At 43.4% G+C, this 23,919-nt stretch overlaps 1 protein-coding gene across 3 annotated transcripts; it reads left to right on the forward strand.

The window, feature by feature from the left end:
• Window positions 1-1,774: 1,774 nt before the first annotated feature.
• IL17RA (interleukin 17 receptor A) lies at window positions 1,775-22,556 on the forward strand. 3 transcript variants are annotated; one of them, XM_084205693.1, is made up of 14 exons: window positions 1,801-1,932; window positions 4,024-4,101; window positions 8,288-8,312; window positions 10,160-10,306; window positions 12,000-12,124; window positions 13,104-13,230; window positions 14,602-14,649; window positions 14,737-14,894; window positions 16,079-16,156; window positions 16,566-16,641; window positions 16,726-16,740; window positions 17,983-18,084; window positions 19,113-19,154; window positions 19,752-22,556. In XM_084205693.1, exons 4-14 carry the CDS (start codon window positions 10,168-10,170, stop codon window positions 21,254-21,256), a joined length of 2,415 nt encoding a protein of 804 aa, XP_084061819.1. In that variant the 5' UTR covers window positions 1,801-1,932; window positions 4,024-4,101; window positions 8,288-8,312; window positions 10,160-10,167; the 3' UTR covers window positions 21,257-22,556. The 3 variants fall into 3 exon arrangements, with proteins under 3 accessions (XP_084061818.1, XP_084061819.1, XP_084061820.1); XM_084205692.1 differs by lacking the exon at window positions 4,024-4,101 and having other exon boundaries at window positions 1,775-1,932; XM_084205694.1 differs by lacking the exons at window positions 1,801-1,932; window positions 4,024-4,101; window positions 8,288-8,312; window positions 12,000-12,124 and having other exon boundaries at window positions 10,185-10,306.
• Window positions 22,557-23,919: the final 1,363 nt, after the last annotated feature.

A 23,919-nucleotide genomic window follows, 5' to 3' on the forward strand; every position in this document is an offset into this window, starting at 1 on the left:
GTAAGATTGCATTTTTATCTAAGGAATGATGTTATTTTAAAATTGCTAATAAATTTCTAAACAATGTCCAGATTTGTTCAATATTGTAAGTGGTATCAAAACTCCTTTGACATTGCTCCCTCCTACCGGCAGTGGCTGAAAATTAAAGACAGCTTCCTGCAGCCCCTTATTTCCCATCGGTGGCCCTGCTGCCATTCAGGGGCTCTTATCCCTGTTTAAGGGGCTGCAGAATGGTCTGGACAGCCACAGCCTGCCCCACTAAACAGCAGCTTAGGAAATCCAACCGCTGTCTGTGCTGCTGTCACCACAGAAATTCTGCTGTGTCACGATGTCCAACGTGTGACTCATGTGCAACCACACGCTTAACATTTTCTCTACTGGATTCCTTCTCACCAAGCACATGCAATAGAAAACGAATGCCCTCAGCTTAAATACAGTGTAATTAGTATATACATAAGCCATGAAGCTAATGGGATGATAACAAGTAATGTTCCACACATTTGCTTGTCGATTGAGCAAATTTCTTCTACCACGGTTATCAGGAAATTACACTGCAATGCCAGCTGAGCACTGTGTTTGTGTTGCAGCATTATAAATCACAGCGTGCTCAGCCCAAGTACATCAGTCTAAGATTCAGTAAAATAATGCCTTAAGAAAAAAGAGCAGTTTTTTTTCAGTTACACGTGTATATATATATATTTTTCCCTGACTTGCACACAACTGTCAGAACCGCAGGCTCTGCTGTTACTATTAAATCGTGGTGGCACAAAACGTTAAAAACCCAAGGGGTGATGAAAACCTCTAGGTGTCATCAGTGCAGGGCAGAAGGCTCACCAACAGAAACCTCATTATCTGCAGGCTCAGACTGGACACCAGTTAGACATTAACCACCACAAAAGCATAGGAAACCACCGTGCTCACAGCTCTTGGTCAAAACCCAGCAAAGGGCTCAGCTCTGCTGGAAAACTCCCTGAGCTGGCCACTCAGCTGAGTTACAGTTCTGTGTGAGACCATTAGGTGAAATCCACGGCAGAGAACAGGTGAAAGTGGCTGTGGGCATGCTGCAGGGTGAAAACAGTGCGAAACCTGAAGTGAAACCTGTGAGACAGCTGAAACGGGGTGAGCGTCAGGAACGAGTAACAGGTTTGCAAGGTTCCCTGTGAAGTGGATGCATTTAGAGCAGCCCCGCAGCGGGAAAGGCAGAGCATACACCTACAATGCTTTCTGTTCGGCAGCTGCAGGGCGCTGCTGATGTCAGTTTTTAATGCTCACGGCATTTACCCGAAGCCAGAGACGAGCACTGGGAGTTCCACCTCAACACGAGGAAGAACTTTCCATCCAGGGTGGCAGAGCCCTGGCACAGCTGCTCAGGGAGGCCGTGCAGTCTCCCTCTCTGCAGAAATCCCGAGCCCACCCGGACCTGCTCCAGGTGACTGCCTTGGCAGGGGTGTTGGCATGGATGATCTCCAGCGGTCCCTCCCCACCCTGGCGATTCTATGACGAGCACGCAGACCTCGCGAACAGGAAGACGACCGCCAGTTCGAAGCAGGTTTGGCTCTTTAACCCCAACCTCAGCGCACGGACGGCGCTGTCCCCGGCGGGGAGGAGCCGCTCGGCACTCCCGCGGCCCGGCCCGGCCCGGCCCGGCCCGGCCCGGCCCCGCCCCGCCCCGGCCCCGGCCGCGCTCCCGCCGGCCCCACACGGCGGGCGGGCCCCGCTCCGCGCCGCCCCGGCCCCTCCTCAGGTGCGGCCCCGCCCGGCCCGAGCCCGGAAGCGGCGGGCGGCGGTGCGGGGGCGATGGCGGGCGCGGGGCCGCGGCGGCTGCCGCTGCTGTTGTTTTTCCTCCTGCCGCTCCTGCTGCCCCGGCCTCCTGCCGCCGTGGCCTTGCGGCTGCTGCTGGACGCCGCGCCGCCTTTCACCTGCTCGCAGCCGGTAAGCGGCGCCGGGCCCGGGCGGGAGCGGGGAGCCGCGACGGTGGGACGGGGAGCGGCCGCCCCGCTGTGGGGCGCGGGGCCGGGCTGTCCCGGGCCGTGTCGCTGTCCCGGGCCGTGTCGCTGTCCCGGGGAACACCGCAGACCTCGCTGGGTTGCCCCGGCCGGGGAAGCGCTGCCGCGGGCACCTCCGAGCGGCCGGGGCTGAGCCGGGCTGGAAGCGGCCGCGGTCCCTGAGCAGGATGTGAGTCTTTGCTAAGAGCTGACGTTGCCCAATGTCCTAAAAGTTTTAACCAGCTCCTGGCAGATGATTTTAGGAGTGCGCGGGGAATTGAACATTACATGTGCCTGAGGTTTTTGAGCAGGCATATTTTGGTTGCCTTTTCTCCCTGTGAAACCTGCCAGACAGGAGCTGCCAAAGCAGCGGCGCTATAAAAAGTGAACCAAGCAACCTGAGCGAGCTTTGAGTAGGAACTCCTAGCTGGTCACTCGTGGGTTTTGACGATTGTTTTGGATTTGTTTTGATCGTCGCTTTTTGGTTTTGTTTTGGGGTGGGTTTTTTTTTGTTTGTTTCAGATACATATAAAGAGTGTGTGTGGGGGGGAAGAGATCTGCTTTTGCTTTTTAATTATAACAATAGGAGTGAGACAGGAAAATGGGCAGTTGCTGTCTAAGCTGGACAGCTTTATTTGCTGTGGTGCACTTTCAGCAGTCTGAAAAAGGCAGATAGGTACAGCTATAGACAAATGTAAAACAAAATGTGTCCTTTGGGGTGAAAGCTTCTCTAATCTTTTCCTGTACACATTTCCTGTCTTTTGTCTAGTCTGACACTTCTCCTAATGTTTGACTATATCCTTACCCCCGTTTTACCAGACCTCTGCTCTGCTGCCTTCTCTCCTATTTAGAGAGACCCCAAGAAAACAGACCAGTTCTGCAATTTTACTTTAGGCTGGACATTGTAGAGTTACAAAATGTAAACTTTGGCAAAGGGAAAATTACAATATTGCTTAGGCATCTCACATAACCATGATATCCCAAACCTTCTTAGTCACAGAGATTGACAGTAATATATTAAGGAGTCTCTGAAAGTCCTTGGATGGTTGGGCTTTGTCTTGTCTGTCCCTCTTTTTTTAGGAAACGTGACCACAGTAACTGGGTGAGGAGTTCACCAAAACATCACCGACTTTCACACAGGAGCTGTGTTGCCCTGCACTCTGGTGTGCACACAGAGCAGTGAATGCTGGGCTGCTACGTTTGCCCTTTCCATCAAAAAGCCAATTTCCAAAGTGCAGCTAGACTTAAGAAAAAGGAGTCAGCTTAAGCCCAGGAGCAGCCTCTTTAAGCAGTTTTGAAGCTGCTGACTCATGTAGGGAAAAGCCCCATCAACTGAAGCTGTGACAGTTGAAAACAGTTCCCCCTTCCCTTTCTGTGGGTTGTGCTGTTTTCAGTGGGTGGTTTGGTAACCCTCCCAACGTGTGGCTGTGATGTGGTTCAAAAGCAGAGCTGCAGCTGAGCAGGGTGGCTGAGTCCCGCTTCCTTTGTCTAACCCACCGTGCTCAGGCTGCTGTTGCTGAGCTCTGGAGCAGGTCAGGCTGAGCCATGGTAATTTCCTCAGCAAAACCATCGTGTGGCAGAGGCTGCTTGGGAGATTAAGTGGTGGAGGGAAAGTGTCATATCAGTATCAATAGACACCTGAAAGGAAAACAGAGTGCTTGTTAACAGCTCATCTTATTAAAATGCCAAAAAATGCACTTAATGGGCTTTATTCACCACCACTCCCTCAAACGTGCTCAACTGTAGGGCTGAATAGCACAGCTGCAAATCCAGCTCTTAGCAGTAACCATTGCTTGTACATGTCATCTGCAGGGGCTTTTTTCCTATATGCAGGGGAAAAAACATCCCACAGCTTAAATACCCGTCTGTTTTTTCACCATCAGGTGTTAAATCATTGTGTTCGGTTGTTGTGCTGTGACTGTTTTGGGATGTGGCATGCCTGGGGTTGGTCCTGGAGGAAGGCAGTGGTTATAACCCTGCTGTCTTTGAGGGGCTGGATAGCTGTACATAGTTTGGTCTCTGGAATTTATCTTGCCAGCTTGCTTCTCTGGAAGTGTCTGGAGAAGAATTGATGTAACATCCCTCATGAAGATGAGCCGTGGTGGTGGTGGTGCACGTGAGGACAGCTTTTCCCTGCTCTCCTTTGCAAATGTGTTCATTTTGCCCTTGCTAATGACTGACTTCTATCCTTCCCCTCTGTGTTATCTTTCTGCTTAACAACAACCCATGATCACCCATGATCAACCCATGAGTGCTGTTAAAATATTTCTGGACTCCTTGGCATGAAAAGGATTCATGATTAAAACTATAAAACTTCACCATAAAAAGGGTTACTGATCAAAACTATGAAAATATTATAAAGACAACTTTAGAACTGGTTGTTTTGAAGAAATTTTAACTTTTGAATTTTATTTTGCTGAGAATTGATATTGAAGGCAAGATAAAAAGTTAGAAACGGTGGAGAAAAATGCTTTAAAAAATTAAAACAATTTTGTAAAAGATGCTAGTTTCCTAAAGGCCTTAAACAAATCATCCTTCAGCATTTATTCCTGTAATGTGTTCATGTGTTGATCTCTGCTTCTTTTTGTTAAGGAGTTAGGAAAGGGAAACTGCAGTAAACTTCAAATCATCCAGTTCTCAGAAGATACACAGAATGGTTCAAAGGTGAAAGGCAGATTTTGGAAAGCTGGAGCCCTTCCCATTCAGCAGCTACTCCTTAAAGGAAAACTGGACACTTGCCTGGCTCCCAGTGGTTTCTTTCTAGTTACCACAGCATCCTGCTGGGAAATCTTTGCCTCCCATTACTTTAATTGAGTTGTTATGGGATGGTGCTGTTCATCAGTTTCCCAGGTTTATTTCATTTAGATTCTTATTCTCCACAGCATATGGTCTGTTCTTTTTTTATGTCAAAAGCAAAACAAAAATAATTTTAAAAGAGTGAAACCTTTTTGTGAAAATACAGCAAGTAGACAAGACTTGTCTGTTCCTGTCCTGCTGAGAATAGTTTCAGCATCACCTCAAAATCATCTGCTTCTCATATTTGTGCCTCCCATGTCTGTAGCTTTGGTTTTCAGGCCTTGTTTAAGCTCAGTTGTCAAGTAAGCCCCACATGGCCACTCACTCACTCTCCCACCACTGGGATGGGGGAGAGAATCACAAAGGTGAAAGTGAGAAAAATTGTGGGTTGGGATAAAGACCATTTAATAAGTAAAGCAAAAGCCATGCATGCAAGCAAAGGAAAACAAGGAGTTGTTTTTCACCACTTCCCCTGGGCAGGCAGGTGTTCAGCTGCCTCCAGGACAGCAGGGATCCATCATGCATAACAATGACTTGTGAAGACAAACACCATCACTCTCAACATCCCCCTCTCATCTTTCTTCCCCCAGCTTTATGAGCTGAGTTTGATGCCTTACAGTGTCCCTGTGGATAGCTGGGGTCAGCAATCCCAGCTGTGTCCACTCCTGATTCCTGCACCCCCAGCCTGCTGGTGGCAGGGGTGTTAGAGAAGCAGAAATGGCCTGTGCAAGCCCTGCTCAGCAAGAACAAAAGCATCTCTGTTATCAACACTGTTTCCAGCCCAAATCCAAAAGACTGCCCCATACAGCTACTGGGAAGAAAATGAACTCTATTGCAGGCAAAACCAGCACACTCAAGTAGGGAAAGTAGGTTAAATATTTCTGTTGTCCAGAGCTTTGGTAATGTACTCTGGATGAGCCAACACATCAAGTAAGGTTTTGCGTTGGTAGGACCTTTTGCAAGGAAAAAACCAAGTATTCCTTCAGGTGCTGAGGAGGCAGCCAGTGCAAATCTGACAGTGGTTAACTTACTGTGCTGCAAACCAAACTGGTCTTTTGCTCTGATTGCTTCCTGGCTTTTGAATGTCATTGTCTGGAGTTACACTTTTTGGTATAAAAGTGTGCCCTCAGCTATGCCCAGACCTGTTCACTGGGTATTCTGCAAAAAGGAGATGGGGTTTTCATGGCAAGTGCTTTCTAGCATTTGCCTTTCCTTGAGCTTCTTATACCTCTGCCTGCAGTGTGGCTTTGTCTTTGCTTATCTTTGCTTCCTTATGCCAATAGTGAGAACTTGCTGTGAGGATGAGTTGTTGTTAGAAGTATTTTGAACTCTTGGGTCATCCCTGTAGTTCTTTGGGAACTGGGAAGGGAGAGGACCAAGGAGTTGATGGGTGCCTTGTAGTAGGAGGAACCTTTCCCTCTTCTCGTGGCAGACCTGTTAAATGCTTGACTAACTGATGGCAGCTTAAAACACTTCAGTATAATCAGCTACACATAAAAAAAGTTGCTGGCACAGCAGGTAAACAGGTTAGTGCAGGGTAGGAAAAACACATGTGTAGGTAGTCCCTTGAAAACTCTGAGTGGGGTTGGAAAGAGGTGATAAAATACTGTTGCTGATAAAATACCAGATAAAATATTGTTGTTTTTCCCCATAGAAACCCAGTGTTGAAAAGATAAGAAGGGCTTTAATTACCAAGTGTCAGTTCTGAATCCTTATTGACAGACAGATGGCTCCTCATTAAGCTCTGGAGTTTTTAATAAATGTCAGAAAGGGCACAACAGCCTCATGAAAGCTGGGAACATCTTTGTGAATGCTTCTCCTGGGATAATAGACCTGGAGGAAGAGAGGATCCCTTTGTACACTGTGCTGGATCAATATTCATATTGGTCAATAAACAAAAAAGGGGAAATGCAGCATTTCCTCACTTGTGTTGTCAGCTATGACGCAGAGCACCAGCACTCAAATGAAAGCAGATGTTGCTGCTCTTCAGGCTAATAATGCCTTATATTTTTAATAAGGGCTTTGTTGTGTTGCCATGTACAATAACAATTGTGCAACAGGACAAGGACAAAATGACTGAATATTAAGTGATAGGCTTTAACAGAAATCATTACATTAGAAAAAATCCCTATGGTTTGTAGCCAGTTATTTTTGTTTCCTCCTGCGGGTTCATCCCAGGGCAGCCACTCACTCTCTGCCCTCAGTGGAAAGCACCATAGCAGTTGCTGTGAAGAAAATTAACTCCATCTCAGATAAAAACACTTTTCATATAAGGGGCTTTGTCAGGCCACATCATTTACTTTAAAAAGTCTGATTAAGGGTCTGAAGTGTTAGGGCTATTTTTTTTTTTTCATAGCTTAATCCATTCTTCCATACAGGTATTCACAATTTTTATTTTTCTCTTTTTCAGTGTTTGAAGTTAGCCAGTTTGGTTTCATCAGCATTTGCTTCTTTACTTTTCATTTCTTTTTTTCTTTCTTTTTTTTTTTTCTTTTCATTAATGAAAGATTTAGGTTGCAGGTGCTGTTTTTCAATATAGCTCTATCTTGGGTGCATTTGTGGTACAGTAATTGGAGCATGGATGTGTTTCTTGTGAAGGCTGCCTGAAGGCTGGATTTATACCTGTGTGCATTGTTGTGACTTGTGTAGCAAAAGCCTGGAAGAGATTTTCAGGTTTTATTCTTTATATAAGCATGAGGAGCTTAATGTCAAATCTTCCTGCTTTCCTTCCAAGGAACAGATACATGAACTGAAATGTGAGCATTGATCTCTGAGGTATTTTCATTACCAAAAAGGCTCAGCTCGCTGTTCAAGCACCCTACCCTAAAAATGTAAATATACCCTTGGACACTAAGCCCCAAAGACATTTGCAGTTGACCTTAGGAAGTTGTAGAGAGTTTAAAGACCCAGCTGCCTTCCCTGCTCCACTGAAATGAATTATATGCTGGCAATGGTTGACCATAATATCCAGCTTTATTTGTGATGGCATAGGAAATGAGTGAGAGCAAACCTAGCCCTCCTCTTGATTTTCCATGTCAGTGACAACTTTCAGGCTTCCTTCTCACTGGCATTTTCATCCCACTAACCAAGCAAGTTGGCATGCTTCTCCCTGGTGACCCTGGGGGCTTCCAGTATAAACAAAACATAACTGGGAGAAGCCAGACAGAGCCCACATAACTTCTGGTTGCTTCCTTATGATCAGGGCATCTTTATTCTTAATAAGAAAGTGTCTAATCCTGATGAATTTTTCTTTCATCAACACAGTGGTGTTTGGTCATAGGCTGGACTGGATGATCTCAGAGATGTCGCATAAATTGTGCCCAAGTTTCATGCCCTGTGTCTTTGGTTTTATGATTAACAACTCAGTCCAGTGTTTCCATCTTGGTTAATTCTTCCAATTTGTGTGCATCACTGAAGTGCTTTTTCCTGCCCCTCTCCCAGCACTGAGCAGAAGCAAGTTGCTGTCATTATTCTGAGAGTAATACTCTTGTTTCTTTCCCCCACAGGATTTAAACTGTCTCGTAAGAAATAGTAAGTAATTTTTTTCTTTGTTGCAATTTTTTCATCAGATCATGCTTTTTTTCTGCTTTTTTTGTTCTTTTCTTTTTTTAACTGGGTTCATACAGCATGTTTTTTCTGCAAGAAATCAGAGAGTTGTAAAGGGAAACACTGCTATCATGACTTGCTTTGGGAGTTTCCAGTTTGATCCATTATAAGCTCCAGCTAGAAGAGGAATGGAAACTTAAGTCTTTTTTGGGATAGAGTTTAGGGGTAGGCAGTGGCTTGAGTAAAACCCAACCCAACTTGTTTAGTTTCTATTTAAAGCTGGGATCATCAGTTTTTAAAAGAAATGGGAACTTAAGGACAAGTTTGCCAGTAAATGTTCATTACAAGCCATTATGGCAGTACTTGATGAAAAATTAGTGTATGAACTAGAATTTAAAAAGGGGCATAGAGGGGTGCAGTTGAGAGCAATTAATGTAAATTATTTGGTGTAAGGGGTCAAGTCTTAGCAATGGTGTGAGTCTGAAAGACCTTAATATAATTATGGGTAATATTGTGAAAAATGTTCTTATTAAAAAAAAAGGAAAATGTTCTGAAATTATCCATTTGGAAACTGGAGGCAACTGAACAGCTCTGCAGAGCTCCTTGGCTTTTCCTTGCAGCCCTTGTGCTAAGCAAGCTCCTTCCTGCCTCAGTGCCCAACCCTGTGTCACACTGACACAAGGATTTTTGTAGCCAGTATTATTTTTGTTTGGCTTGCCAGATCAGGGAGAGGACAATGCTGAAAATAACCAGATATAAAACTTCTTTGGCAGGAGAGGGTTTGGGTGGGATAATTTTGAATATTTCCCACTGGCACACAGCCACTGGAATACAGCTTCACAGCACAGCTAAGCCAAATTGCAGCACCAGCATTAAAATGCTGCCTAAGTTAAATATTTGGTTTCAATTCTGCTTTATGGTTTTTGTTATGTTTTTCTGCTCTAGGGGAAATTTTTTTTTTTGGTTTTTAGTGCTTAGTACAGTCTTTGCTGAAAGGTACTTTATTCTTGTCAGGCTTTTTGTAGGCATTTTTTGTAAAATGAGCATTTGAGGATTGTCTAATTACTCCTAAACCTAAAGCCATACTGTTTGACTGAAGGCATAGTGCCCACTTTCCACTGTTTCCATCCCCTATCCATCAAAATAGACCCCAAGTGTACTTTGGGGGGGCACTGACTGCTATTTTTAACATGCTCTGAGAAGTCAAATGTGTTACAAAAGCCTAAGTAGATCATGTCTGTCTGATGCCTGTCATACTTGATTTCACCTTCTGATGACTTTACAGGACCAGCTTTCCCTAACACTCTGTTGACAAGCATGGTTTATTTTTCTGTCCAGAGAGCTCATTAATTTAGGCAAGAGATAACAGGCAGTTGTTGGAAGCTGAATTCAGATGTATATCCAAATTTGAGGAAAAGCAGTTCGGTAATTAACTATTGGAAGGTAATTAACTATTGGAACAATTTCCCTGGGTATCTGACAGATTTCTTATCACTGGAAGGCTGGAAATCAGCACTTACATAGGTCTGTTCCAGAAGAAGGTTGAAGGAGACACTAAGTAAACTTACTTGACCTGTTTAGCCTGACTACACTGATTGTGACAAGTACTAACGGATTTTAAGGAAAAGAGGAAGTGGAAGTTACTAGAATAAATTCAGATTATTACAGGCAATTTACAGAGAACTTCCATACTGAAAACTAATCTGAGCTGGAAGCAGTCTGTTACCCAGTTTTCCCCTCAGAATAAACCTGACCCAAAGAGCAGATCATAATTGCAATTAAGCAGGGCTTCCTCAGCCCCACTCTAAATGTGGGTTTCATTTGCTGGACAGGCACTTGCATGGAGTCGAGCTGGCTGCAGGTTGCTGCCTGGACTCCCTCTGCTCCAAGCAGTCTCCACGTTTCTTCTGATGTTTTCCGTAAGGAGGATGGAAAACTGGTCCCTGTGCTTCAGATAGAGTGGAAAGTGGCCACAGATGGTAAGTGGTGGTTGTTTAATTTGAGCATGGAGCAGAGGAAAAAGGTGTGATCTAGTAAGGATAGGTATTGGTTTCTCTGGGTCTGGATTGAAGGCACTTGAGATGGTAGTTCCTGTTCAGACTCAGGTGTTTATTATTTCTTATCAGGAAAACAGTTTCACAACCGTGAGTTTGGCAGCTTTTCATTAGAAGGCACAAAAAGGCTAACTATCTCTTGTTACAAGGTCTTTTAAGACTAAACTATCCAATTAAGAAAGGACACCTAGATTATTTTCCCTTTTAACCCAATAACTGATTCCTGGAAGCCTGCAATGCAGACTTTTCTGTCCAATTACAATGCATGACCCAAACCCATGAAGGAGAAGGTAAAGAACAACCTGCCTCCACCCTAAAACCTCCATCTTGCTTCATATTTATTTTTGTATTCTAAAATCCCAAACTCTAAGTTTTCTACCCTGTGATATTACACACTTCTAACCAACCCCACACCCATAATCCCAGTATTGGAAGCCTTCTTCACAGCCTCAGGTCAAATGCAGTGTTCTCTTGTGGGTCTGTGCCTTAAGCACAGAAAGTTTAAAATACTCAGCATCCATCGTTCCAACAGATAGAGAGGAGAATTATAACTTCAAGTCATGAAAGCAGATCTTTGAAATTTGAGAGGTTGGCTGCTTAATTTTGTTTGGTGGGTGTAATCTTTTCTTTGTGTGCCTTGGCAAAGCAATAATTGTCTCATTGTTGGAGCCTAAATGACTACCTATAAGTCACATTTTCTCACTCCCCAAATATCTTTGATTGTTTGTATCTAAATGCTTCCCTTGCATACTCTTGTCCAAAGTTTTGCACTGCTTTAAGACAGAATTAAACACATTCTTTTCTTCCTTCTGCAGGGGCTGTGTCTGAGGGCAGTAGAGTTATGGTCTCTAGCTATGGTAGTGTAGCAGCAGGTGTGGCTCAGGTGACCCAGTCATTGAACTCACCTGTGCTTGTCAGCTCTCTCCCTGGGACCGTGTGTACCAAAATAAAGGCATGTTTGCTTTGGCACCCAGGCTGCACGAGGCAGCTTTGAGAGAGCTCAGCACAATGCCACATCTGTGGAACTGCCAGGGTGTGTGGAGAAGGCAGTCACCTTCTTCTCTGCTCCTTCATTTGCACAGATGTAGCTTTGCCATGGTAATTAACTATTGGAACAATTTTCCTGGGTATCTGACAGATTTTTTATCCCTGGGAGGCTGGAAATCAGCACTAACATAGGTCTGTTTCAGCAGAAGGTTGAAGGAAATGCTGAGTAAACTTACTTGACCTGTTTAGCCTGACTACAGGCTACCTACTACTTAGGTGCTTTGGCACCTAAGCTGCATGAGGCAGCTTTGAGAGGCAGAGCTCAGCACAATACTCACACCTGTGGAACTGCCAGGGTGTGTGGAGAATGCAATCACCTTCTCCTCTGCTCCTTCATTTGCACAGATGTAGCTTTGCCATGCAGGAGAGCCTTTAGGCTGAGTGCTGTCAGTCAGCCCTGCATGCTCACTTCTCCATGGCCATTGTCTTTATGTTGGGATCCTCAGCACCTCAAAGCAGCTAGGCTGCAGCAGGGCTGGACACAGTGGTGTTCTCTGTGGGGGCTGCAGCCTCTCCATGTGCAGAGGAGAGAAAGGTGAACACCTTTGTCCCTCTGTCCCTGTGCCTGCAGCCAGCATCCGCTGTCTGGAAGGGGCCGAGCTCGCCGTCATGCAGGTCAGCAGCAATCAGCAGATCTGTGCCCAGTTTGACTTCCAGAACAATTTGCCTCTTCAGGTCCGTCCGGATGGAGGCCGGGTGAGTGCAGAGGGATCCAAATTACATTTTCTAGTCTGGAATTGTTTCTGCTTTCACTGTTTTATGGCAGCATTATTGATTAAAAAGTACAGGCTGCTTACAGTCTGTGTTGGACTTGAAATCTGCTGTCACATCCCATTTCTCTTTCACTCTGTCCATCCTTCAGGTTTTGAGAATTGCTGCTTTTAGTTGCCTGGCATGTGTCATCACCTGGGAGGTTGCCTAAAGCAAATAATTGTAGGGGTTCTTGCGTTCTGCTTGAGACCATGATGTTTTATAGCTTTTAAACTCAACTCTTACTACTGCTTCCACTTCTTTCTTGTACTCTCATGTTGTGGAGGAAAGCACCAACCTTGGGGGTGGTCATTCAGATTACACTCCTCCTAGGAAACTCATCAGAAAAGTGCTGAGCATCCACAACAGTAAGGAATGTAAACAATAAGGAGTTCATTCCTTAACCACACAGAATTTGGCCATAGTTAGCCTGCCACTTACCAAATACCTATCTCTCAGAGTGCCTCTACCAGAATTTGCACAGTATTGCTGATGCAGAAAACAGTACACATTTAAGAATATATGTATGGAATAGCCAGGTACAGAACTATATATGTATAAATGCAATTCTAAATGCTCAGTCCGATATACTAGACTGAAATTTCCATCTTGAAACTGCTTATTTTATTCTGGCTTCCTTTCAGTTCAGAATGTAGTTTGGTGGAAGTTTCACAATGGTTTGGCATAAAACTTGTATTAGCTCAAAGATCCCAAGAAAAAACTAATTCTAGACAGAAGAATTGAGACAGACAAAGAGATGGGTATATTTAATACACTTGAGTTCCAATTTTTCATAGTCAAGCTTCAGTTAAAGGGTTACATGGGATTGGGAACACGGTGGATCAGGGCCAAGTCAGCTGTTAATTTCAGTGCTTAAAGAACAACATTGTCCTTTAAAGTCCTTGTGGATGTGTTTTGTTTTCAGTGGAATTTCACTTTTGACCGTTTTGAAGTAGAACCTGGCCAGACTTATCAAGTGACTGTGTATCACCTGCCCAAACTGGGTGTAAATGGAGACTACAATTGCAAGTCCACGTCTCTCACAATGCCTGGTAAGAGGTGATTTAGTTCACTTAGGCCTTGAGTTTAGGAATGTGGTGGTTTGTGGGCCTGTGGCAGGAATGTGGGGGTTTGTGGACCTGACATCACTGCTGCTTTTACTTAATTTAAAATCTTTCAAAGCTGCCCCTCTGCTTGTGACAGCTGGAAGTACAGGCCAGAATTTCCAAATCAGAAGTCTGGCTTCTAGCACTAAATCCTGAATGTGTGAAGTTCAGTTTCAAAGGCACAGTTAGGCATAATTTACCAAGAAACTTGGTAGTGCTGGGTGCCTGATCCTTTCTTGTCAATGTGAAAATTTTCCTATCAATAAAAGAATTTTTACTGTGGTCCCCAAGGTTGCTGAGTATCTGCAATCCCTCTGGCTGCACTGACTGCTTCATAAATATTTGGTGCTTCATACAGATCTTGAAAACTGGTTCTTAAATTTTTTCTTAACTTGCTTATAGTTGTCAACCTTTGTAGTTATAAAATGACAAAGTGTGGAGTGTGTCAGCCAGTGTGAGCTGGAAAATGAGAGGAAGCACTTCATTTTCAGCCCTCATACCCTTTCTTCTGCCTGTCCACACTAAGAACTACCTGGCTTTTATCCTCTACTATTCTTCAGAAACCTAATGCATGGTGTTAAGCTCAGCAGCTGCAGGGAGCTTTGCTGGTTAGAGCTTATACATGAATTACAGAGACATTGTAAATTCATAGAGTTTAAATTGGTAACTTAGAAAGTTGGAAATTTGAAATATGAAATGTTTTATCTCAACTGTCTAAGCAGGGAGTTGTTCCTTTTCTTTTGCCCAAACCCTGGAAGAGAGATATTATTTAAGACTGAGAGTTGTAAATCCCACATTGCTAAATGTTGCATATGTAACTCTGGATTTAACTCTGAAGGAAATCCCAAAAAGCAGGTCCAATCTGCTAAATAAAGGGAATTAGAAATGTGGAAGAGTGTTTTAAAATTAACAAAGATTCCAGCCTCCTGATTTTCCTGTGTCAGAATGCCTTTGAAGGAATCCATTGCCGAGGTGTGATTACAAGATGTGGGGAGGAATATGAAGTTTTAATTCCACTATTGTTACCCTTTCTGCACCAGTGTTACATTATTGCTGTACTATTAAGTGTGGTATGTTTTTAGTCTCATTCATTTTCTGTGTTCTGAGAAGAGAAAGAAGAACCAAACACACCATTACATCAGTGAATGGACTGGAAACCAGTACTGTTCTTCTACAGATTAGCCACTGCTTTAGAACAAAGGTGTTTACTTGTTTAGGAGAGCTTGGTTAGGTCTCTGACTTCTGATAAAAAAATGTGGTTTTTTCCTAAATGGAAGTACAGTGTGTCTGACTGGCTAATGATGGTCTTTCTTACAGACTGCAGCGATTCTCTGATGAAAAGAACCATCCCATGTATAAAGACAGGTAAAAATATTTGAGTCACGTAGATGTGGGTGCTCTGTTGGAATATTTGACAGTTGAGAAAAGTGGGAATATCTGCCCTACTTCCAGGCAGCTTGTGGGAGCCCAGGATCCAGGGTAAAAATCTAGATGATTCAACTCTGCTTGTGAGCTTCCACCCATGGATGGAGCCAGCCAGGTACCAAATCCATGTGGCCAGTTACCAGCATGAGAAGAGGTGTAAAATGATCACACAGGATTTCACTGAGGTGAGTCCCTTCCCAAGTCATACCTACTCCGGAGATTTAGGCAAACATCTTAAATGCTTGCTAAACCAGGACATTGGAACAACAATTTTCAAGGGATTATTTTTTAAATTGTCTTTGGAAAGAGGAATTTGATGAATAAAAGATCAAAAAAGAGGTTTTATAATGCATGAAGCCGCCTATAAACACCTGCAAAGTCAAATTTTATATTTGACTATCTGGGCTTTATTAACTTTTTTAAGCCAGTGCCTGGGGAGCTAAGACTCAGCAAATTAACCAAAATTGAGATGCAAAGTTTCAATAAATCATTGAAGTACTTTATCAAAGATGATCACGGGAAGGTGTTAATTAAATCTTTTATATAAAGAATGAGTGATTTACTAACAGATGCTTCATTCAAGCTGAGAATCAATTTCTGTAGGTCTTGCAGTCTGTGTTGCTGAGAAGCTCAAAGTGTCCAGATTACTCCAATATAAAAAAATGTTTCCCTTCAGGCATTTGAGGGAGGAGAAATACTGAATATTTGGAATCACTCCCCACCCTTCCTAGTGTGAAGGCAGATATGTTGGCATTCAGTTTGTTTGATCTTTCTATTCCTTAACACTTGAAACCCTTAGTACTTCATGTGCTGATATGTTTAAGCTATTACTGACACAGGTGGGACAGCTGTGTGAGTATTTCCCTGGTGGAAGGGAATACACCTCATTTTGGAGTTTGTATCTGCTAATCACTGTGAAGAATTAGGTTATCCTGATATTGACTGTGTACAGCAGGTAGCAAGGGCAACTCACTTGCCTGTTCTAGTGTCAGAAGTAGTGTTGGCAGCTGCTTTTAATTAAACAAAGAAGCTTGTTAATGTTTACACATTAGAAAGCTGAAGACATCTACATTGTTAAGAAACTTTAAGTTTAACTCCTTTGAAGTTGTACAATGTACATCCCTAATTATTTCCTATTAGCTGTGCAATCTTGGCCTGCTGTCTTAATGGCATTGTCCACAGGACAGCTGCAGAGAGGGTGGCCACATCCTTTAGCCATGCTGTTCTCTGTGGGCTTCTTGTTCAAAAGGAAAAAAAATAGCTTCTGCTTCTTTGGACCACTCCATTTTTTTCATGTCAGCTTTTTCTTTTTTTCCTGCTTCCATTCAGTTTTCTTCCATCTCTTATAACTTGCATCTGATTTCTGCAGGGTGGACTACAACAGCAAGTGAATGTCACAATCAAAATAGAGAACAACGTAAAAGCTTGCTGCACATACAAAGTACAGGTGGGATCACGCTGTTGTCCCTGTGTCCTTCCTTCCCAATCAAGGCTGTGAGCACCTTAGGAATGTCAGGAGTTTTTTTTCCACAGTGTTTTGTTCTGAGATTGGCTAATCTGTAAATGTAGGTATTATAAATGTAGGTATTCTCTGTAGTCACTGGCTTTTCCTTAGTACAGGGCTGCCAAATCAGAGATTATGGGAGTGAGAATGGCAAATGTGCAACCTCAGGAGCTCACAGCCTTTGTCATGTATGGTGTAAGAATTCTTGATTAATGTTGTTTTCTGAAGAGAAATGGGAACTCTGTGTCTCTGTCCTAAAATACAAAGAACATTGAGGCAGGGAGAAAGTAAATCAGGGAACAAAATTTCTTTTAGGAATAACTTCTTTTTTCTGGATTCTTTTCAACTGCAGATTCAGCCATTCTTTGCAAATTGTGGCACAGACTGTCTGAGACACTCTGCTTCCATCCCATGTGAACCAGTTCCAAGTGAGAACCACTTCTCTGTAAATTAGATTCCCATTGTTTTACAGCTGAGAACTGAATTTTTAACATAACTCTTGTCTTTTGCAGGTACAGAACCATCGGGTAAGAAGTTCTTGAAACACCCTGAAACTTTTTTTTGCTGCTCTTCTCCTGTTGTGTAGAATGAGAAATGATCCTTCCTGCAAATGACCCAATGGGCAGGATATGTCCCTGTTGGAAATTTTATATTGTTTGAAAATAGTGGACAGCCCATAGGTGGTACACAGGTGGTGCATGAACTGTACCAACCATATTGGGAACCCACCAAAGCTCCCACTGAAACCTCAGAGGATGTGAAGATCAGCACGTGGCAACCACTTGGTAACAAAACACCAAACCAATGAAGAGCAAGGAGCCCTCACACCCTAATAATGCTCTTGGTCTGGAACATCATTGAGGGATGGAGAGTTTAGATCATAAGGGTTTAATTGTTTGGGGATTTCTTTGTTCAGGGTCCCTCTTTTGAGCCACCAAGCTCACCCAGCCAGGTATCATAATCAATATATGCAGTAAATCTCTCTGATGGAGATGAGAGCCCGGTGTCTAAAATTTCTTTAGCAGTCCCCTTGTAACACTGAGTTCAGAATTAATTGTGCTAAGAATGATTTCACCATGATTTAATGAGGCAAGTATTTGTATGCAGTGTGAACCTTAAAGAGCAATTTTTTTGAGAGACACTTCACTTGCATAGAATTCTTTGAGAAGCAGTTTTGACAAGAAGAGTCTTAATATAAAATACTTTCTGTCACTTTGCTCAGTGTTAAAAAATTTGCATAATATAAAGCAGCTTCTGGAGAGAATAGCATGCATATATTCATTTTTATGAATGTCAAGATAACTTGAGCATAATGATTTGACATCTTTTTTTTGGCTGCAACACCTGTAAGAATCTTTTTCCCAAGATTAAAAAAAATTTAAAAAAGGAAAAACACCTGTAAACTGAAATTCTTGACCCAAAATAGTGATATTGTAATTTTTTTTTAAGCTAGATTACATGAACAGGCAGGACATGGGCGGCATGCCTGTCAGAGCTGGGTAAACATTGCTATTTAGAGGAAGGTTCTTGATCTGTGTTTTCAGTGTGCTGCACATATGGTTCTTTGTGTGGAGCAAGTTTATGGTGTACAGCTGAACCATGCAGGCAGGAATTGGTTTGGAGAAGTGACTGTGGACTGTAAGGGGGAAGTACTGGTCTACTCAGCAAAGCCAGGGTGCTCCTCCCTTGGCTTCTGCTGCTCAAGGACCTTCTGCTCTTTGGTGAAACTCTGTGTAAGACAGTGTCTGAGGAGTGTTTCTGTTTTGCAGATGATATGATGATATGGCTCTACTGGTGTATCACTGGGATCTCTGTGTTGCTGGTGGGGTCAGTCATAACAGCTGTGCTGTGTATGACTAAAAAACAAGCAGGTGAGGCTCATACCAGCCAGGAAGAAAAAATCCAATGCTAAAGAACATTTTTTTACTCCTTCTGTACCTATTCCTATTGTAGTTTTGTTCCTTGCTGTTCTGATGCCTTGCCACTGAGATAATGCCTATGAAAACATCTTCTGTTTTCCATTATGGGACTTGCAATGTCCTTATACCATCCACTAGATAAGTAAAGCCTTTCACAGCTTATCCTCTCTGATGCTCCATGTTCATAGCACTTCAGAGGTCATTAGGGGAACAAGGAATTTTGTAGTTCAGCCTTTTGTTTCCTGTAGATTTTTGTACTTTTTTCCCCTGCATTGCATAAGAGTGTTGCAGAACAGAAGCTTCCTGTTTGTCCACGCTGTAGTCTTCCCCCTGTTCCCCAAAGTCTCTGCAAAATTAATTTTATACAATTGTGAGATTAGATAAGGTTTTCCAATTGAAATGGAAGGAAAAAAAATCCACAGGACAGAGACTGACATCAAGCAACTTGGAAAATTGGGTGCTTAAGGGGTATCTCCTAGTTTTCTGTGCTGCAGCCATGAGGCAGTTATCTCAGGGAAGCTGTGTAACTCACTGCTTGTTTTGTTTTCTTTTTCCATGAGAGGAGGAATTGGTAATCTTTTGGAAAATTCACTAACATCAAATTTGTCTATGAGATGCAGCTAGGGACATTTTAGTCACCTCTTCAGAAAAGCTTCTTAAGAAAAAGACATTTTTAAAGCCCCTTCTTCTTAAAGAGAGGGCACAGAACAGTTGGGGATTCTGGACTTGAGACTACCAGGATTTGGGGGAGATGGTAAAAGTTCTTCCTCCTCTCAAAGGAAAAATATAGCAAGAGCTGGCTGTAGAAGAGTGTTTATTCATTCAGTATGTTTTTTTATTAGGCTTCTCTCTCCTTAAAGCTTTATCTCCCTACATAGTTAAAGATTTTTTTTTAACCTAATCTGTGGAAGGTGGTGTGATTTTAAGCACTTAATCTTACTTCATGTTTTCAGAACTGACAGCGACTATCTCTCTTCCAGGGCGCCGGCGAGGGAAATGGAACCACGACAATTTGCAAGCTGGTAAGATGCCACCTGTGTTTTGTCAAGCACCTCTCATGCAGGTCTCACACAGTTGCCCAGAAGGGGCTTTTGTAGGCTCTAACTACTCTATAGATGCTTCTTGAAACCAAAAGTTAGCCTTAGGATCTTCCTGTTTAGCTAAAAGAAGCTTTGTATATGGAATTTGAAATGCTGTATTTGTGAGATGGGAGGCAATTGCTTTGGAATGTGGGGAGGCTTTTGACCCAGCCAAGGCTGTACTAGCAGAAGAAGCTTTGCTAATCATCTAGGCCATAGCAACAGCAGATTGGTTTGGGGTGGGTGCACTCAGCTCTCCACTAGAGAATACAGTAATATTTGCAAACCTCTTGAAGCTGCTGCAGTGTTTTTGTGAGGTGAAAGTTGATGAATCATCTGAGCGTTATCATAAATCACAGCTTCACCGTGTCTGTACTTTCGTATTAAATTTACAAAATGAGACGTTGTCCACATAAGTTGCCAAAATAGCGTTAAAGCTTAAAAGTTTTGTTAATACCCTCCTATGCTGATTAGTGCTGACTCACACCATTGCAATTTGGGGAATGTGGCTGTAATTAATGTTTTTCTGTCTTCCATCAGCACCGTACACCGAGCTGCCCCTGCCGCCCTTGAAGCTGCGGAAGGTTTGGATTGTGTACTCTGCTGATCACCTGCTCTACGTGGATGTGGTGCTGAAGTTTGCTGAGTTCCTGATGACAGTCTGTGGCACTGCTGTGGCCTTGGATCTGCTGGAGGACCACCACATCTCAGAGCTGGGGCCCTTACCCTGGCTCACGCGTCAGAAGAAGGAAATGGAAGAGCTGTCTTCAAAGATCATCATCCTATGTTCTCGGGGCACCCAGGCCAAATGGCAGGCCATGCTCGGGAGTGAGCCTGTGTGTCTCAAGCAAGATCAGCAAAAGCCAGTGGGAGACCTCTTCACCCCAGCCTTGAATCTGATCCTGCCAGATTTCAAGAAGCCAGCCTGTTTTGGAATGTACATAGTTTGCTACTTTGAGGGCATAAGTAGTGAGAGAGATATACCTGATCTGTTCAATGTCACGTCCAGATACCAACTGATGGACAAGTTTGAGGATATTTATTTTCGGATTCAGGATCTGGAGAAGTTTGAACCTGGGCGGATCCATCGAATCCAGGAAATCACAGCTGAAAATTACATCGATACCCCCAGTGGGAGGAAGTTGAAAGAGGCCATAGAGAAGTTCAAGAACTGGCAGACTGAGCACCCGGACTGGTTTGAGAGTGAAACCATCTGCTTGGATAGTGATGAAGAGTTGCATTCCCTGAACAGAGAGAGCCAGGAGGATTCACTGCTGAGTGAGCCAGGTGGAATTGTGAAACACCAGCTGCACCTACGTGAGCCTGACCCCGGCTGCTGTTACGCCATCAGCCTCCACATGCATGAAGGTGAAAGTACAGGCTGCAAGCTGCAGCCTCAGCTTAATCCATGTGGGGATCCAAATTCCCAGACTGTGGTTCTTCCTATGGATGTTCCTCCAGTTCAGGTAGTGGAGCCAGTCTCTTCCATGGAAGATGGAAATATACTCAGTCACCGTGTGCTGAGCAATGAGGACTGTATGGAAGGAGTTCCTCTTCTGGAGAGAAGCTTTCCAATGAGGAATAATGTCATCCTCCATGATGGCTCTGAAGCTTCAGCAGCTGACCAGAGTCCTGCAAATTTGTCAGATGACCTGAGTGACCATCTGAATGGACTCATGTACCCTCTTTATCAACAGAGTGTCATCCCGTCAGAGCCATATCTCTGCCTGGGGGAGGCTGACCAGCAGCACCAGCTGGTCTTTGATGACCAATGCAAAGACCAGAGACAGTCAGTGCAGTCAGACCAGGGCTACATCTCCAGATGCTCCCCTCTGCCTCCTGAGGACCTTCTAGAGGAGGAGGAGGAAGAGGAGGAGGAGGAGGATCAGGAACAGCGCGGGGGCTTCCACGAACTCTCTCCAGAGGTTTTGAACAGTCTGAAGAGCCTCCAGAAGCAGCTGTTTTTCCAGGACATTCAGAGGCACTCTAGCTGGAGCTATCCAGCAGAGGTGATGGACATTGACCAATCTTTGGAGGACTCTTAGGCTCTGCCTGGGACCTGCCCTGTTTGAAATACAGAGATGGAAGCTGGTCCCATGCAAAGCAGTACTGAGACTGCCTTCCCAGCACTGTCCTTGTCCTGTATTGTAAATGGCTTAGTGCTGGGATCTTCCTGTGCTGCTGGGATGCAGCACTGCCCAGTAGATGTGGAATGTTGATTCCAGTCTCTGTAAAGGGAAGCCAGGAGTATTGGCCACCCCTGTGAAAGAACAGGCAGTGGTTCTGTGCCTTGGGGAAAAGCATTACACTGAATTTTCACTGATGGATGGCAGAAAAATTACTGTAGCTCATCCACTCGTGCCTTCAAAATGCCCTCCAGCTGTGCTGATTCTATTGCACTGGATAAAAGTCACAGGCATAGTTTAGAAAATAGGTTTAGATAACATGGTGACATTTGCATTGCCATTTTAATACACATTTTGAACATTTCCTTGTAAATAGTGTATTAAAGATGTGTGCCTTAAATTTCAGCTAGATTAGGGCTGTCTCTACCTGGTTGATAAATGTGCCTAAAGATTTTTTTTTTTATTCCCCCACTCATCATTCATTTGCAGCTGCATTTCCATGGTCATTCAGAAATCAAGTAGAGCAGCTTAGAATAAGCGGGATAAATGTTTAAATTGAGAGTCTCCATAAGTCTTCCTGCCTCTCTACTGGGAGAGAGCAGCAGCTGTGGAGGGAGAAGAGGAGACCAAGAAATGGCATTTGGGATTTTTTTACAGTTTTAAGAAATGTGGGGCTGAATACAGAATCAGGGGAATCTGGTGTATTCTGTGACACACTGCTGCAGTGCTGTTTGCTTTTGGATATCTTAGCACCAGGAAGATGTGAACTGAAGATATAGATAGTGACACACCAGGAAATAAAGGACTATTTTGGAGGAGGAAAAACTGTAGCCTCAGCAGATGCTGTTTTAGAGTGGAAATTATATCTGCGTTAAGGGAGGCTGAGCAGAAACAACTGTAAGATGTACTTGTGTGGGTTTAAGCTCAAGCACAGGCAGTTCAGGTTAACCACAGTGAAAAGCTGAACAGACTGTGGGATCCCTCTTCCAGGAGCAGTGATGGTGAGGCTGGCATTTACCCTGTTTCTTATCACTGGATAACAACCTGTGAGATGTAAATACATCCAGGCCTTTCTCCTTTGTTGTCTTCTCATCCATCTAAGTTTACTTGTCAAAAAATCTTTTATCTCAGCTTTTTTAAAATCTAATGTCTCAGAAAAGAATCTATTCTTTTGTCTTGCAATTTATTTTGTATAGTGTGTATTTTATAATTTTGATTTTGTGTCTAACCTTTGGGGTGTTTTCCTTAAATTAAAAACGAAGAATACTTTTTTGGATATATTCACTTAAATACTTCTGTGTCCTCAATTCTGCCTGACTCCTTATGTTGAGTTCTTAGTATTTGTTACAGGAATCTGAGGCATAACTGAGCCAGAACTGAACTGGCTCATGAATGTCAAAATATTCCTGCAAAGCACAGTACGAAGACGAGCTGGACAGAGCTGAGGCCTGCAGCCATGGGAAGCATCTCTACATCCCTTCAAATGGGGTGGTAAAGGAATTGTTTGTAATTTTCATGCAGGACTCTTAGGACAGTTTAGTAACAAAGGGACAGTCCCTGCAGAGATCCAGGCTTAAGGCTGGGAGCCTTCCTGCTCCAGCAGGAATCCAATCTAACCCCACGGGAGCTAAGCAAGAGGCAGCTGTGATCTCAGTGCTTCTCCAGTGAGAACCCATTTCCCAGATTATGTCAGTAATTGCCATCTTGATGATCCCACTTCTAAAAGTTTCTTTTATCTTACAGCAATTAACATGTAAATCTGATTTTTTTTCCCCATGAGTCTTTTTCAAGTGGTATAAATTCCTATAAATCACTTAAATAGGAAGCTCAGAAGTGTCATCTGAATTTCCTTGCCTTAATCATTCCCTTCTCAAATAACTCCCTTGGTGTTACAGCTCTTAGAATTTGCTTTCACTTACAAAAAGTTTGTTTGAAGGGAAAATCCAGACACTATTTTAGCAATCCAGTATGAGGAAAACAAGTAACTTTAACGCATCTGTTGGTCCCTATTCAGTACAAAATCAAATAGCCCAGCAAGAATCAAAGGAGGGAAAAAAAGGAACAAAATCAGTCACAAGTTTCTAATTTTATTTTAACAATCTTGCTTTTTAAAAAATACAAGTTCTGATTAATGCCAGGGGGATGCCAAGTGTCCATCAGCCGCAGGCCTTATCTCTCACTTCCATTTCCCCTCCTGGGAGCAGTCATCTCTTTTGTCAGGATAGCAAACAAAGAGCAGTAAAATGCTAAATAACTGAGTTGTGTAACAGAATCCCAAGGGACCTGTGTCTTAGTATGGCACAAATTCATTCAGCAAAGTGTTACTGACCTGGACCAGTAATTTAATGTTGGCACAATGTACAGGAGTTGTGCAAGGTGCATCAGGAGAGGTATTGTTTGCACTTTGGTGGTACCACCAGCTCTCTTCTGCAAACAGAAAGGTTTAAGGAAGCAAGAGCTCAATTACCAAAGAGGAGGGAATTCAAGAGGAGGAGCAGGTTTATAAACAGGGCATTGAAAACCTTTAAATGTTTTTTCATAGTAAGTAATTGCAGGAGCAGCAGAGCTGCCCTTTTAGTTGC

Source organism: Fringilla coelebs (genome assembly GCF_963513975.1).
Source record: "Fringilla coelebs genome assembly, chromosome: 5".
NCBI classification, from domain to species: Eukaryota; Metazoa; Chordata; class Aves; order Passeriformes; family Fringillidae; genus Fringilla; species Fringilla coelebs.

Coding starts and splice junctions, on each gene's coding strand:
- IL17RA (XM_084205692.1), top strand. CDS start 1,798: ATGGCGGGCGCGGGGCCGCGGCGGCTGCCGCTGCTGTTGTTTTTCCTC. Junction 13,231..14,601: donor CACGTCTCTCACAATGCCTG/GTAAGAGGTGAT, acceptor TCTTTCTTACAG/ACTGCAGCGATTCTCTGATG. Junction 14,895..16,078: donor TCACACAGGATTTCACTGAG/GTGAGTCCCTTC, acceptor TGATTTCTGCAG/GGTGGACTACAACAGCAAGT.